At 47.1% G+C, this 16622-nt stretch overlaps 1 protein-coding gene across 1 annotated transcript; it reads left to right on the forward strand.

Annotated features, from left to right (window-relative positions):
• Positions 1-4484: 4484 nt before the first annotated feature.
• NDUFAB1 (NADH:ubiquinone oxidoreductase subunit AB1) lies at positions 4485-16622 on the forward strand. The gene is made up of 5 exons (XM_033217747.1): positions 4485-4713; positions 11361-11483; positions 13429-13516; positions 14951-15050; positions 16459-16622. Exons 1-4 carry the CDS (start codon positions 4546-4548, stop codon positions 15040-15042), a joined length of 471 nt encoding a protein of 156 aa, XP_033073638.1. The 5' UTR covers positions 4485-4545; the 3' UTR covers positions 15043-15050; positions 16459-16622.

The following is a 16622-nucleotide window of genomic DNA, read 5'->3' on the forward strand; positions in this document are numbered from 1 at the left end:
GCTCACTGCAACCTCTGCCTCCCGGATTCAAGCAATGCTCATGCCTCAGCCTCCCGAGTAGCTGGGATGACAGGTGTGCTCCACCATACTCGGCTAATTTTTGTATTTTTTGTAGAGACAGGGTTTCACCATGTTGACCGGGGGGTCTGTCTGGAACTTCCGACCTCAGGTGATCTGCCTATGTCAGCCTCCCAAAGTACTGGGATTACAGGCATGAGCCACTGTGCCTGGCCGAAGAAGTTTATATTTTTTAAAGACACATTTTTGGGCCGGACGCGGTGGATCATGCCTGTAATCCCAGCACTTGGGAGGCCAAGGTGGGCAAATCACTAGGTAAGGAGATTGAGACCATCCTGGCTAACACAGTGAAATGCTGTCTCTACTAAAAATACAAAAAATTAGCCAGGCATGGTGGCACACTCCTGTAGTCCCAGCTGCTCGGGAGGCTGAGGCAGGAGAATCGCTTGGACTCGGGAGGCGTAGGTGCAGTGAGCTGAGATCGCGCCACTGCACTCCAGCCTGGAGGACAGAGCAAGACTCTGTCTCAAAAAAAAAAAAAGACACATTTTTGGCCGGGCGCAGTGCTGTAATCCCAGCACTTTGGGAGGCTGAGGTGGGTGGATCATAAGAGGTGGGTGGTTCACACACACAAAAAAAGACACATTTTTATGATACTATAGTTTTTGCTCATTTACAAATTCTGTTTTGTTTTGTTTTTAATTTTTTATTTTCAAAGGATGTCTATTATATTTTCTTTGAGACGGTCTCACTCTGTTGCCCAGGCTGGAGTGCAATGGTGAGATCACAACTCACTGCAGTCTCGACGTCCCCATGCTCAGGTGATCCTCCCACCTCAGCCTCCCCAGTAGCTGGGACTAAGGTATGGGCTACCATATCCAGCTAATTAAAAAAAATTTTTTTGTGTGAGACAGTCTCACTATGTGTCTCACTGTGTCGCCCAGGCTGGTCTTGAACCAAGCCATCTACCCACTGGCTCAAGCCATCTACCCACTGTGGCATCCCCTCACAACATACTAAGATTACAGGTGTGAGCCTCCACACCCAGCCTCCTTTACAAATTCTATACCCACAGTTTTTAAACTCAAATTATTTGCTAGTGCATCATAGATACTAGAGAACTTTTTGTAAAGATTTAATTTACTCACAAACCTTGAGAAACCTGTATTATTATCTTGATAATAACAAGAGTTAACAAAACTAAGGTACAAAGTAATTCTAGTCAGTAATGGTTGCACAAACTCTGAGCATCTACTTGACACAGTAGGTATGTAAATGATTGCTGTGAGACCTCTGCACTAGTACGAGAGACTGTCACATAAAGCAGACAGTACCTTTTTTTTTTTTTTTTTTTTGAGACGGAGTCTCGCTCTGTCGCCTAGGCTGGAGTGCAGTGGCACAATCTCAGCTCACTGCAAACTCCGCCTCCCGGGTTTACGCCATTCTCCTGCCTCAGCCTCCCAAGTAGCTGGGACTACAGGCGCCCGCCACCTCGCCCGGCTGGTTTTTTGTATTTTTTTAGTAGAGACGGGGTTTCACTGTGTTCGCCAGGATGATCTCGATCTCCTGACCTCGTGATCTGCCTGTCTCGGCCTCCCAATGTGCTGGGATTACAGGCTTGAGCCACCGCGCCCGGCCAAGTACCGTATTTTTAATTTAAGGGGTATGTTTCAGACCCGGCACGGTGGCACACCCCTGTAATCCCAGCACTTTGGAGGCCGAGGTGGGCAGGTAATTGGAGGTTAGGAGTTTGAGACCGGCCTGGCCAACATGGTGAAAAATCCAAAGAGTAGCTGGGTGTGGTAGCACACACCTGTAATCCCAGCTACTCGAGAGGCTGAGACAGGAGAATCGCTTGAACTTGGGAGGCAGACATTGCAGTGAGCAGAGATTGTACCACTGCACTCCAGCCTGGACAACAGAGTGAGACTCCGTCTCAAGGTAAAAAAAAGGAAGCTAAAAAAAAAATTTTTTTAAGGGATATGTTCCAGGTGCTATTATGGAAACTCAAAGGCTGAGCAGCTGGGTTGTCAGGAGTCCTGGAAAACTTCGTGGAAGGTGGAAATTTAGCTGAGCCTTGCAGGGTAAGTAGATCAAAGCAGAAGCAAAGGATATTCTGGGCAGAAAGGACAGCCTATAGGCCATGTAGGCTGATATTTTGTCTTCATTTGTTTGCTACAGGGAAAAGCAGCTCTCCCAAATTATTTAAATAAGAGATGATTTGTTATGTTTGACCAAAAGGATTAAATGTAACATTGATGCCAGGCTCAGTGGCTCACGCCTGTAATCCCAGCACTTTGGGAGGCCGAGACAGGCAGATCACCAGGTCAGGAGTTTGAGACCATCCTGGCTAACACGGTGAAACCCCATCTCAATAAATACATATATACATACATGTAACACTGAAATACTAGATAGGTCATGGGAAGAGATGGCCCCAAGTGTGAACTTAGTAGGCTATTAGGTTCTTCCTAAGCTTAGAGTTACATTTTTTGGGAGACAGAGTCTCACTCTGTTGCCCAGGCTGGAGTGCAGTGGTACAATCATAGTTCACTGCAGCCTTGACCTCCTGGGCTCAATTGGTCCTCCCACCTCAGCTTTCCCAAGCAGCTGGGACCACAGACATGCACCACCACGCCTGGCTAATTTTTTAAGTTTTTTGTGGAGACAGGGTCTCCCTGTGTTGCCTAGGCTGGTCTCAAACTCCTAGGCTCAAGCGATCCACCTCCCTTGGCCTCCCAAAGTGCTGGGATTACAGAGTTAAGTCACTGAACCAGGTTTGCATGTCTGGCTTCCTCACTGTTGCAGCCTCAACAATGAGTACTTAACAGATATTCAATTTTTTTTTTTTTTTTGAGATGGAGTTTCACTCTTGTTGCCCAGGCTAGAGTGCAATGGCGCGATCTCAGCTCCCTGCAACCTCCGCCTCCCGGGTACAAGCGATTCTCCTGTCTCAGCCTCCTGCCTCCTGAGTAGCTGAGATTACAGGCACCTGCCACCACACCTGGCTAAGTTTTGTATTTTTAGTGGAGACGGGGTTTCAGCATGTTGTCCAGGACTGTCTTGAACTCCTGACCTCAGGTGATCCACCTGCCTCAGCCTCCCAAAGTGCTGGGATTACAGTTGTGAGCCACCGCACCTGGCAGCATACCATTACATTTTATTTTACTTGGATTTAACAAAAATAAAAATAAATTGAGGTAAAACTGATGGCATTATTGGATCATTCATTCAGGCAGATTTCAGAATTTGGAGTCACTATCCCGTATGTTTCAATTTCAGTCAATATCCTTTGACTACCTGCTTAGAAATAGGAATTCACCTACTTAAACTCCTCCCTCACTTACCTATTTTTGTTAGCTATTGTAAGGAACATAGCTGTGCTTTGGTCAAGGATAGGCCAAGGTAAGATGTTTACATCCTGCGTGACTCAGCAAGTTTAGACACAGGCGTATAACTCCACTTGTCATCACAGCCATGTAGCCATAACATGGGAAGGCCATCACTTGGCTCTAAGCCACTATTTTCTGTAAAAGGTATAATTGCCCTGCTAATACTGTACAGGCGTTCGTGCCCAGAGAAAGAGTAAGAGAGCCACAGCTGTCCGTCTTTGCAGACAGACGTGGGGGAGCCAGAACACAGCTGAGAGAAAGAGTTAAGCTGCTGACCCTGAAGGCAAGGGAGAGCAGCCTCGCAGCTGTGTCAGCGCCACGGGACTAAGCAGCTGAGACAAGGTGGACAGTGTGAGAGAACTAGTGTAAGTAAGCTGCTGATGAGAGCTGCTGCTGAATAAAATCATTCACCTGCCTACCGTCCCCTGAGTGTTCTTTCAGCTATCTGCTCATCCACCCACTCACCTCAGAGCTCCATATGGGCTGGAACCTGGCTGTGGGCATGACAGTTGGCATAGTCGTGGACCTGACAGCTATATTATACACTGTCAAGTTATAAAACATGTATGTTGTTTTAATCGTAATGCTCACATTTATTAGTCTTAGTTATGTATTGAAATTATTTTTTCACATTATTTTTCATATATATATAACCTATTCAATAAATGTTAATACTTGTGGAAGAATCGTGGAATCAAAACTTTATCCTTTTTTTCTTTTAATCTTTTTTGTAACAGAGACGGAGTCTTGCCATGTTGGCCAGGTTAGTCTTGAACTCCTGAGCTCAAGCAGTCCTGCCACCTTGACCTCCCAAAGTGCTAGGATTAAAGGTGTGAGCCACTGCGCCCGGCACCAAACGTTTAAATAGATGTATTTCAGAACTTTCAGATAAAAAATGAAAGTAGGTTTCTCGTGTCATGTCGCTTAGGGAAAGACGGCAACGTCTGCACAGGCACCAAGCAACTGTTAGTCCCGAACCTGGATGGGCTCCGAGGGCGCAGTGCCTCCAGGAGCCGCCAGGGGCCGCCACCGCCGGCGGTACCCGACAGCGCTGCTCTGTGCGTCGCCTGCGCGCTGCCGGAGAGGAACCGTGGGCCGGTGGCGGCGGCGCAGTGCATCCTGGGTCGGCGTAGCTATGGCGTCTCGTGTCCTTTCAGCCTATGTCCGCTGCCTGCCCGCGGCCCTTGCGCCGCTGCCCCGGGTCCGGATGCAGACCGTGGCCCGGCCTCTCAGCACCGGTCTGTGCTCCGCGGGGACCCAGACGAGGCTCGGGCCTTTGCAGCCGGCCTTAAAGCTCGCGCAGGTGACTCGCGGTGATTTTTCTGGGGCTTGGCAGGGGTCAGGAATTGGGCCTGGTGGGGGTGGGGGCCGGGCACCCCGGCCGCGCCAGCTGCCCGCAGGGGTGACCTGGGGGGCAGCCGGCTCGCTCCGCAGCCCCGCTGCCTAAAGGTGTTTAGTTGACCCCTGCCGGGAGGCCGGGTGACCTCGTAATAACTAGCAAGAGCACTGATTCGAGTCCAGCACCGCTGGACTGCCGCTTACCGAAACTTTGGACAAGTCTTCTAGCCTCGCTCATACTCACCTGCAAAATTGGGATACTGGCCTCTACCTTGCGGAGTAGCAATGAGGATTAGATGAGTTAATGCGGATAGAGCATCTCGTACCGTCTCAAAATACGTATTGGTCACCGTATTGTGAAAGCAGCATGCAAAGAGGCAGCCACACTGGCTGGCCTACAGCCTTCTACAGAGCGGTTCTCTCTGCAGTTCTGTCCTTACTTTTCCCTGCTGCACCTTCTGCCTGTGTCCAGGACTCCTGGAAGTAATTCTAGGAAACAAATGCAGGTGACCTTTGAACAATAAGGATTTGAATTGCTTTGGTCCGCTTATATGTGGATTTTTTTTCAATCAAACGCGGCCAGTATTTACGGGATGTGCCGCCCTGCGTATAAGGAGGGCAGGCTCTTCCTATAAGGGGATTCTGCAAGGCTGACGGCGGGACATGAGTGTGCGCGGATTTGGGTATAGTCAGGGGTCCTGCAACCAATCTCCTGCGCGAATACCAAAGAACGACTGTGCCTGTAGTATATAGCTTGAGCTGATGAAATCTGCGTGAGGCTGAAACGCCAGGAGGCAGTGATTTTCAAACCTAGCTCCATATTCAAATTACGTGGGTAACTTGAAAAAACAGAAAAGCTTTCCCCCTCCCCCTTCCTGCTGATTTATTCCTCTGGGATGATGCCCTGCCATGGTGGTGGTGTTGTTATTGTTGTTGTTTTTGAGTCTCGCTCTGTCGCACAGGCTGGAGTGCAGTGCCGTGATCTCGGCTCACTGCAACCTCCGGTTCACGGCAACCTCCACCTGTCAGGTTCAAGCGATTCTCCTCCCTCAGCCTCTCGAGCATTTGGGACTACAGGCGCCCACCACCATGCCCGGCTAATTTTTGTATTTTTAGTAGAGAGGGGGTTTCATCATATTGGCCAGGCTGGTCTTGAACCCCTGACCTCGCAGTCCACCCGCCTTGGCCTCCCAAAGTGCTGCGATTACAGGCGTGAACCACCGTGCCCGGCCTGTTGTTGTTGTTCTAGGCTCTCCAGATGACTCTGAAGTGCAATTGAGAATAAAAATAACCTTCTTAAGGTAGGATAGACTCCCAAGGTCAAGTTATGAAACCCCTTTTCAAAGTCATAGGGTTTCAACATTGACTGCATGTTAGTGTGAAAAATAAGTGTGTCTGGCCAGGCGCGGTGGCTCATGCCTGTAATCCCAGCACTTTGGGAGGCTGAGGTGGGCGGATCGCTTGAGCCCAGGAGTTTGAGACCTTCCTAGGCAACATGGTAGAACCCCGTCTCTACAAAAAAATATATAAATTAGACCGGGCGCGGTGGCTCACGCCTGTAAACCCAGCACTTTGGGATGCCGAGGCAGGCGGATCACGAGGTCAGGCGATGGAGACCATTCTGGCTAACACAGTGAAACCCCTTCTCTACTAAAAATAAAAAAAATTAGCCGGGCATGGTGGCATGCGCCTGTATCCCAGCTACTCAGGAGGCTGAGGCAGGAGAATCGCTTGAACCCGGGAGGCGGAGGTTGCAGTGAGCCGAGATCGCCAGTGAGCGGAGATGCCAAGTCTGGCATCCTCCTTCCTGGCCACTCAAGGACTGAGTGACAACCTTGGTTATTGCATCAGCCTACAGATACTTCTGTTGTGGTGCTTGCCATATTTTTATTTCAGCTAAAATGATCTGTGGATTGGTCTCTTCCATTAGAGTGTAAGCTTCTCTGGGGGGAAGGTTGTGTCATGTTCATCTTTGCATTTCCAGCCCATTGCACAGTTCTTGGCACACAGGTTAAGTTCCCAGGCTTCTGAGACAGTCATGTAAATAGATAAAGGCAAGCCATTGTGAGAACGTGTGTGTGTAATGCAGAAGCAAAAAGAGGTACTTGACCAACCTTTCAGCAAACATGATCTTGAAGGCCTGTGCAGAGACCAGGAAGAGCCCTTGTGGTTGACTCTTAGGGTGTCTGGAAGGGAACATTGTTGGGGGGAAGAGAGTGAGCATATCATGAAGGGAGCTGTATGCTGCAGTGAGGAATTGTGGATGTTCTCTGCCAAGGTCATAAGGAGTGAACATGAAGCAGGGCTTATTGAAGGAATAATCCCCAGGTGGCGGAGAAGGAACAGAGGTCTATAAGCAGGAGTTTTGGAGACAGGTCAGGAGTTCATTTCCAAACTGTTGAGTTGGAGAGGTCTGGGCTGCCTATGTAGAGTGGACCAGTCGGCAGTTTGTAGAGACAGCCTTTAAAGCCCTCTCCTTAGCCTCCTCTGAGTTTGCCTCAGGCAAAAGTGGGCCCCAGTGGAGTACCTGGATTCTGATGGAACCTCATCCATTTGAATTACTAGTCCAGAGGGCCGTCACTCTTTACCTGCAAACAGTACCTTCTCTGATGTCTGGGAGAGGTGGTTTATTTCCCATATAATTGTTAAGTGTAGATCTTGAGGAAGAACAGTTAACACCAGAAACCTCACATGTTGGCTGTTGGGGAGGTGCTTGTCCATTTTGTATCCCTTTTATTTTTTCCCAGTCAACAGAGATCCAGCTAGAAGGAGCAACAAGACCTTCCAAGAGGCCATGCTGGAAGAACATGGGGGTGAGGGGGATACCTAACCTCCCCCTGCCTCAGTTTCTCATCTGTAAAAAGGAGGGTGATAGTATCATCGATCTCACCAGATTACTGGAGAGCTGAAGGAAGATGATGTGTGTAAAGTGCTTAGGGCAGTATCATAGCCTGACTTGATAAGAAATCAATGGAGGCCAGCCATGGTAGTTTATGCCTGTAATCCCAGCACTTTGGGAGGCTGAGGTGAGTGGATCACTTGAGACCAGAAATTCAGGACCAGCCTGGCCAACATGGTGAAACCTCATCTCCACTAAAAATACAGGAATTAGCCAGGCATGGTGGAGCATGCCTGTAATCCCAGCTACTTGGGAGGCAGAGGCATAAGAATCACTTGAACCCAGAAGGCAGAGGTTGTAGTGAGCCGAGGTCACAACACTGCACTCCAGCCTGGGCAACACAGTGAGACTCTGTCTGAAAAAAAAAAGAAAAAGAAATCAATAGAGACCAGAGGCAGAAGCATGAGAGGGGAGTAGGATCAAGTAGTTTGGGGCTGCGCTACAGCCAAGGCATCAAACTAGCTGCTGCTGGTCATTGGTCTCAGGATCCTACTAAATAACCCAAAATAGCACTTACTGTGTAAGTGCCAGCCAATGTCCAAGCCCTTTACTTCATCTCTTCACAACAGTCCTGTGAGTATGGTACTGTTGTTTATCCCCATTTTACAGATGAGGAAACTGAGGTGTACAAGGTTAAGTAACCCACCCAAGGCCAAACAACTAGTGAGAGCCAGCACCATGGTGCAGGCATAGGCAGTCTAGTTTCAGAGTCTGAGCTCTTGCCCACTAACTTACTGCCTCATGCTGACCCTGATGCAGCACCCACTCTAGATGGCATGTGGCCTCCAGTCAGAGACTCATTTAATTTAATCACACAGTACCCACATGGCCCCTGTAGGTACTTGCCGGAGCTGCTGAGGACAATGCTGACAACCTAGTTGACCTCATAGGTAGCTGTGTATGAACATAGAGTATACCCTCACCAGTCTCCCTGGGTCCAAGGTCTTGCTTTGTTGCCCAGGTTGGTCTGGAACTCCTGGGCTCAAGCAGTCCTTCCACTTTGGCCTCCCAAAGTGTTGGGATTACAGGCGTGGGCCACCACACCTGACCTCATACCATTTTTTTTCTTTTTTTTGTTTTTTGGAGAAGGAGTCTCACCCTATCGCCCAGGCTGGAGTGTAGAGCCAAGATCTGAGTTCACTGCAACCTCTGCCTCCTAGGTTCAAGTGATCCTCCTACTTCAGCCTCCTGAGTAGCTGGGATTGTAGGCACACGTCACCATACCCGGCTAATTTTTGTATTTTTAGTAGAGACGGGGTTTCACTATGTTGGGCAGGCTGGTCTTAAACTCCTGACTGCAAGTGATCTGCGCACCTTGCCCTCCCAAAGTGCTGGGATTACAGGCGTGAGCCACCACACCTGGCCTCATACCATTTCTTGATAAGCACATAGCCTCTGTTGGATCCTTCCACCTGAAACTTCTTTTCTGCCATTGCCATATTACCTCATTTCTTCCCCTTTCTCTTTATTCCTTTCTTCTCCATTTTATTTATGACTTGGAAACCTATTTGAGTCATTGTTAAGTAGGCCAGTGATGTGCCTGTATCAAAGGTCTCCTTAACCCATAATAGGAAAGGATACCATGTATAATAGGAAAGGAGACCAGACATTTAGACAAAGAAAAGTGCTCTAAAACTCTTGAAAGTACTCAGAAAGGCTCAGTTAGAATATCTAACTCTCCAACTCATGTCTTTAGCTTGCTGATTAAACTTGATTTTTTTTTTTTTTTTTGAGAAGGAATCTCACTCTGTCGCCCATGCTGGAGTGATCTTGGCTTACTGTGTCCCAGGTTCAAGTGATTCTCCTGCTTCAGCCTCCTGAGTAGATGGGATTACAGGCACATGCTACCACGCTCAGCTAATTTTTATATTTTTAGTAGAGATGGGGTTTCACCACGTTGGTCAGGCTGGTCTCGAACTCCTGACTTCATGATCTGCCTGCCTCAGCTTCCCAAAGTGTTGGGATTACAAGTGTGAGCCACTGTGCCCGGCATAAACCTGATTTTAATAACTGACTTCTTTTTCTTTTCTTTTATTTTATTTTTTTGAGAGAGAGAGTATCAGCTCTGTGGCCCAAGGTGGAGGGCAGTGGCACGATCTCGGCTCACTGCAACTTCTCTCCTGGGTTCAAGCAATTCTCATGCCTCAGCCACCTGAATAGCTGGGATTACAGGCACACACCACCATGCCCGGCTAATTTTTGTATTTTTAGTAGAGACGAGACTTCACCATTTTGGCCAGGCTGGTCTTGAACTACTGGCCTCAAGTGATTGGCCCACCTCGGCCTCGCAAAGTACTGGGATTACAGGTGTGAGACACCACACCTGGCCCAATACCTGTTCTTTATGCAAGATGAATGTTTCTTATACAGAGGTTATACTGGTTTGGTTCCCTGGGCAGTATTTATTATGATTTTTTATGGACCTTTGTGAGTTTCAGGGACCTGAGCCCTAACAAGCAGCCCCACTTTCTATAGGGAAATGCCTTAAGAACTCCAAGCCTTGGACTTAAAATCAACTTCAGGAGGTAAACAAACCAACTTAGATTAGGGAGTCCTTTTTTTTTTTTTTTTTGAGACGGAGTCTTGCTCTGTCGCCCAGGCTGGAATGTAATGGCATGGTCTCGGCTCACTGCAACCTCTGCCTCCCACGTTCAAGTGATTCTTCTGCCTCAGTCTCTTGAGTAACTGGGATTACAGGCGCCCACCACCATGCCTGGCTAAATTTTGTATTTTTAGTAGTGAGATAGGGTTTCACCATGTTGGCCAGCTTGGTCTCGAACTCCTGACCTCAGGTGATCTGCCCACCTTGGCCTCCCAAAGTGCTGTGATTATAGGCGTGAGCCACCATGACCAGCCAGATTAGGGATTTCTGTAGTGAGCAAAACTGCCAAATACCCTGTTTTGTTTTCTCTGGTTCTGTGTTGTACCTTCCACAGCATTAAACTCCCTGACCTGTAATTGCAGCTCATTCCACATTTGTTGAATGAAATCTGGTCAATACCCTAAAATACCTAAACATCGAGCCGACTAATACCAGAGATACGTGAGATACTGCTCTAACATGGCCGAGGCCAGAAGGGCTCATGGTTTGGCTGGTGGCCATGTGGCAAGCCTTGCTGGAAGGGAAACAGATTGGAATATAATGACTGTAAGCTCCCTCATCCTCTCTTTGGGTGGGTGGCCAGCTTCCTTTGTCCTGGCTGAGGTCAGGGAGATACCTGCTGGAACCAAACTAGACCTTTCTGGTGTATGGTCCTCAGTTTGAATTGCCTTTGGGTTTACCGTGACAGCTCTTTCCTTGTGGGTTATTTTGACTTGGGTCTGCCTATTAAAGGTGGCAGCTCCCTAGAGAGGCCTCGGGATGCTGAAAAGATGCCATGAGAAGACATAGGCATTCTGCAGACGCCAGACAATTTTAGTGGCAGTTAGTGTCGCAGAGCGGGATGAATGTCCAGAGCCTGAGGGTTGAACCCAGGAGGCAGAGGAGCCGGTCCTGGCTCCCAGGAAGGAGGCCTGAGATGCTGCCGAACTGTTGGGGCTTCTGCGATTACCCAGTCCTGCAACGTGGTGTGTCCTAATGGTCACAATGAGAATCAGACGCTGTGCGTTCTCTACAGCCCCAAAAGTTCTGTGCAAGTTACCTATAGGCTTGTGCATTGATTTAGAGGCATTTTCCATTCAATGACAGTGTTTTCTTCCTGCCCTCGCTGTAGGTTCCTGGTAGAGTTACACCGTTGTGCCGCCAGTATAGCGACGTGCCCCCTTTGACGTTAGAGGGCATCCGGGACCGTGTTCTTTACGTATTGAAACTCTATGACAAGATTGACCCAGAGAAGGTAACTGATGGTGGTTTGAATTTTTTTCTTTAAATATAGAGTATTTAAATTACATGGTACAAAATGCAAAGGGCAAGATACTCAGTAAAAATCTCCCTGGCTCCCAGCCACCCAGCCCATTCTGGGAGACAACCAGCACTACCAGTTTCATGTGTGTTTCCAAAGGTATTCAATGCATATGTTAAAGCAGTATACGCATATGTGTGTATATTATGTGTGTATTATATGTGTATCTCACCCTTTTTAAAAAACACAAGTGGCCGGGCACGGTGGCTCATGCCTGTAATCCCAGCACTTTGGGAGGCTGAGGCAGGCAGATCACCTGAGGTTGGGAGTTCGAGACCAGCCTGACCAACATGGAAAAACCTCATCTCTACTAAAAATACAAAATTAGCCAGGCATGGTGGTGTATACCTGTAATCTCAGCTACTCGGGAGGCTGAGGCAGGAGAATCACTTGAACCCGGGAGGTGAAGGTTGCAATGAGCCGAGATAGCGCCGTTGCAGTCCAGCCTAGGCAACAAGAGTGAAACTCCATCTCAAAAATAATAACAATAAATAATAAAAACACAAGTGGGGCTGGTCGTGGTGGCTCACGCCTGTAATCCCAGCACTTTGGGAGGCTGAGGCGAGTGGATCATGAGGTCAGGAATTCAAGACCAGCCTGGCCAAGATGGTGAAACCCCATCTCTACTAAAAATACAAAAATTAGCCAGGCGTGGTGGCGGACACCTGTAATCCCAGCTACTTGGGAGGATGAGGCAGAGAACTGCTTGAACCTGGGAGGCAGAGGGTGCAGTGAGCCGAGGTCACGCCACTGCACTGCAGCCTGGGTGGCAGGGTAAGACTCTGTGTAACAACGAAAATAAATGGAATCTGTTGTGTAGGTAAGGCAGTTTGTTTTTGATATACGTTTTTGAAGAATCATTCCTGGTGATCCTGAGGTCTAAATTAGAGTGATAGGGTGATAGTAAACACTTTGTAACATGAAGCTGCCTACAGTTTATAATCATAATGCCACTTAAGGTGTGGAGTCTAGGCCTTAGTTGTCAGTAAGGCAGCAAAAATACCCAAACTTCTTCAGATGTCATTCAGAGCAATGATCAGAGATCTCAGTAAAACATATAGATTGGGCCGGGTGCGGGAGCTCACGCCTGTAATCGCAGCACTTTGGGAGGCTGAGGTGGGTGGATCTCCCTAGATCAGGAGTTCAAGACCAGCCTGGCCAACATGGCAAAAACCCTGTCTCTACTAAAAATACAAAAAAATTAGCTGGGCATCATGGTGGTGGGTGCCTGCAATCCCAGCTACGCGGGAGGCTGAGGCATGAGAATTGCTTGAACCCGGGAGGCCAAGTTTGCAGTGAGCCAAGATCGTGCCATTGCATTGCACTCCAGCCTGGGTGACAGAGTGAGACTCTCTCAAAAAACAAACAAAAAAACATACAGAGTGAAATTCTTCATTAGCTATGTATATATTGTTCACTTTAAAATCAAGTAGAATAAGATAAAGCAAACCATGTACATACCAGCACAGGTTACATATAAAATGTCAGCCATGGCCTCTGTATGTTAAAAAGAATTCGATATAGTCACAAGGACAGAAAACCAAACACTTCATGTTCTCACTCATAGGTGGGAACTGAACAGTGAGATCGGTTGGACACAGGGTGGGGAGCATCACGCACCGGGGCCTGTCAGTGGGTGGGGAGCTGGGGGAGGGATAGCATTAGGAGAAATACATAATGTAAATGATGAGTTGATGGGTGCAGCAAGCCAGCATGGCACATGTGTATCAAACCTGCACGTTGTGCACATGTACCCTAAAACTTAAAGTATAATAAAAAAATTCGATATAGTGATTAAGTGGCATTGTACCACCCTGTTATCTTGGGAAGCAAATGCTTTCATGGACTACATTTTGTGTTTGGTGCTCCTTTCTTGCAGCTTTCAGTAGATTCTCATTTTATGAAAGACCTGGGCTTAGACAGTTTGGACCAAGTGGAGATTATCATGGCCATGGAAGACGAATTTGGTAAGGCTCAGTCTTGTATCTATATACTGTGATTTTTGATTAAGGTGGATTAAACTGAAAGAAATGGTGGGAGTCTGAATTGGAGTTAGAATTAAATATTAGTAGAAACAGTAGTATCCACTGCCCTACACACACACCTTCCTGCCCACTTACCATCAGGTGAAGTAAGCTTTAGGGATGGTACATTTATTCAGAAAGCACCTTGCACAAGCCCAGCAGAGTGCCCAGTGTTGTGCCAAGAGCCGAATGACCAGAGATGGTTCCAGGGGACTGATTCTTCAGACGGAGTTCTAAGACAAAGGGCGAAAGCCTGCCCGGAACACATGCCGATGGCACATCAGCCCCTCCTGAGCTCGGGTGACATGAACCAGGTGGAAGTAGTGTGTGCCAGGACAAGAGACGCACCCAGAGCCTCCGGCCTTGTTCTCTTATCCTGGCTCACGTGCACACTCCAAGTTTGGGACGGTGTGTTGTGCAAGTGAGACCTTTCTAAGGCTCCATGGCTGTTTCTGCGTGAGTTGGTTGAATAGGAAATCAAAGGACTTCTGTGCTATTCTGCAGAGCAGGGCCTAGTTAAAATTCCTCACAGATGATGCTGACTAGGATGGAATCCTTTGCCTAGTGCTTCACAGTACCAGGTCTGGAATTGAGCTTAGGTATGAGCCTGGACAAGTAACTATCTCTCAAAGCCTGTTTCCGCAGCTGTAAAGTGGGTGATAATAGTAGGAACCCCAGGATTGGGATTGCTGTGAGAATTAGAGATTATGTGTAAAATGCTCAGCACAGCGTTTGGCCCAAAGTAAGCTAACTATCAAAACCCAGCCATTTATAAAAACCCAACTATCATGAAAAAAAAAAGCATGGGTGACGTGTTACAGCACGATGACCCTCGAGAACGTGCTGAGTGAAAGAAGCCAGACACAGAAGATGACACGTTATATACCACTTACATGAAATGTCAAGAAGAGGCAAATCAAGATAGAAAGTAGATGAGTGGTTGCCAGAACTAGGGAGGATGGGGAGTGACTGCTGATGGGCACTGGGTCTCTTTTACAATGGTGATGGTTGCACAATGTTGTGAATTTACTAAAAACTACCAAATTTTATATATATATATAACCAAATTTTATATATATATAACCAAATTTTATATATAACCAAATTATATATATCTATATATGTATGTATGTGTACAAGGAGGAATTTGCTATTATATGAATTCTATCTCAACAAACAAACAAACATACCTCCAAAGCATTGTACCCAACCTCCTTGCATACTGTCTAGAAGCTAACTGGCCCACAACCTAAATGGCATTCAAGGTTGCTGAAAGTTTTGATATACTTGTAGCTGTTGTAGAAGGGTCAGGTGTGTTCAGTTCTAAAGGATTTTTTTTTTTAAACTCTCTCACATTGTTGTGTATTTTTCTTTTAGGGTTTGAAATTCCTGATACAGATGCTGAAAAGTTAATGTGTCCACAAGAAATTGTAGATTACATTGCAGATAAGAAGGATGTATATGAATAAAATATCAGGTAAATAATTAGACTTCTAAAATGATGTTCACCCGTAGATTTAATTATGGTTCTTCAATAAAGGAAACTCAAGAAGAAATAGAAAATGGAAATGCTTGACCAAGATTTTTCACTGCTTATAAAATGCAAGCCCTTTCCTGTTGTCTGCCACTCAAAGGGGCCCAGCCGTGGTGGTGATCTTTGAGAGGTTGAGAGCTGTCATTCCTGTATAGAACTCCCTTGACTGTCAGCTCTCCTCACAAAAGCAGAGTTTTGTACAAAGTACTGAGCAGGATAACCTGGAAACAGACCTCTATCTCCCTCAATTACTCACCCAAGGCAAGCCCAGCCTGCTGGGTAAGACACTGAGGTGACCTGGCTCTTTTTTTTTTTTGGAGATGGAGTCTCGCTCTGTCACCCAGGCTGGAGTGCAGTGGTGTGCTCTTGGCTCACTGCAAGCTCCGCCTCCTGGTTTCACGCCATTCTCCTGCCTCAGCCTCCCAAGTAGCTGTGACTACAGGCACCCGCCACCACGCCCAGCTAATTTTTTGTATTTTTAGTAGAGACAGGGTTTCACCGTGTTAGCCAGGATGGTCTTGATCTCCTGACCTCATGATCTGCCCGCCTCAGCCTCCCAAAGTGCTGGGATTACAGCCATGAACCACTGTGCCCGGCCCGACCTGGCTCTTAATTAAGCAAGAGAGGCCTCATGGGTAAGAGGATGGACTTTGGAGTCAGACACACCCAAGTTTATTTTCAGCTCTGCCAGACTCTGTAAGCCTGGTGGTCTCAGGCAGACTGCTTAGCTCTGTAAGCCTCAGTTTCCTCGTATGTAATATGGGGGTAATGATAGGACCTACCTGGGGCTTTTGTGAAAGCAAAATTGCAGAGAGTGTATATATCACTTGATACAATGATGTAAAGAAGCCTCTTAGTAAATAGTAGCTCTTGTTACTTGGGCCCTAGAATAATCAAATAAGACTTTTTGCATTAAAATATTATATTAGTGTCTTTAGCTTTTAGTGACCCTGTCTTTTTGTTTGTTTGTTTGTTTTTTTAGATGGAATCTTGCTCTGTTGCCCAGGCTGGAGTGTAGTGGCATGATCTCGGCTTACTGTAACCTCCGCCTCCTGGGTTCAAGCGATTCTCCTGCCTCAGCCTCCTGGGTAACTGGGATTACAGGCGTGTACCTCCACGCCCAGCTAATTTTTATATTTTTAGTAGAGATGGGGTTTTACCATGTTGGCCAGGCTGGTCTCGAACTCCTGACCTCAGGTGATCCGCCCACCTTGGTCTCCCCAAGGGCTGGGATTACGAGCATGAGCCACTGCACTCAGCCAGATGCTGCATTTTTAGCACCTGAAAGATGTCACTTACCATTAATAAGAACACATCAAAAATAACATTGAACTTATTTTATCTTTTCCAGACCCTTTGGCTTTAGGGAGAGAGGACTCAGATGATAGTGGCGAATGTCTGGCAGTGAGGACACATTTTCGCATCATTGCTGACTCTGACAGAGTGATTCTGATGGACTTGTATTTAAATTGTATAAGTGTTTTACTCTTTGAAAATAAATCTATAAAACCAACA

This window comes from Trachypithecus francoisi, unplaced genomic scaffold (assembly GCF_009764315.1).
Source record: "Trachypithecus francoisi isolate TF-2019V2 unplaced genomic scaffold, Tfra_2.0 Lachesis_group10, whole genome shotgun sequence".
Lineage (NCBI taxonomy): Eukaryota > Metazoa > Chordata > Mammalia > Primates > Cercopithecidae > Trachypithecus > Trachypithecus francoisi.

What these genes read in the sequence shown, in the direction of transcription:
- NDUFAB1 (XM_033217747.1), top strand. Translation starts at nt 4,546, where the DNA reads ATGGCGTCTCGTGTCCTTTCAGCCTATGTCCGCTGCCTGCCCGCGGCC. An exon ending in ACAAGATTGACCCAGAGAAG is followed by an intron (nt 11,484 to 13,428) that starts GTAACTGATGGT and finishes CCTTTCTTGCAG; the next exon opens with CTTTCAGTAGATTCTCATTT. An exon ending in GGCCATGGAAGACGAATTTG is followed by an intron (nt 13,517 to 14,950) that starts GTAAGGCTCAGT and finishes TTTTTCTTTTAG; the next exon opens with GGTTTGAAATTCCTGATACA.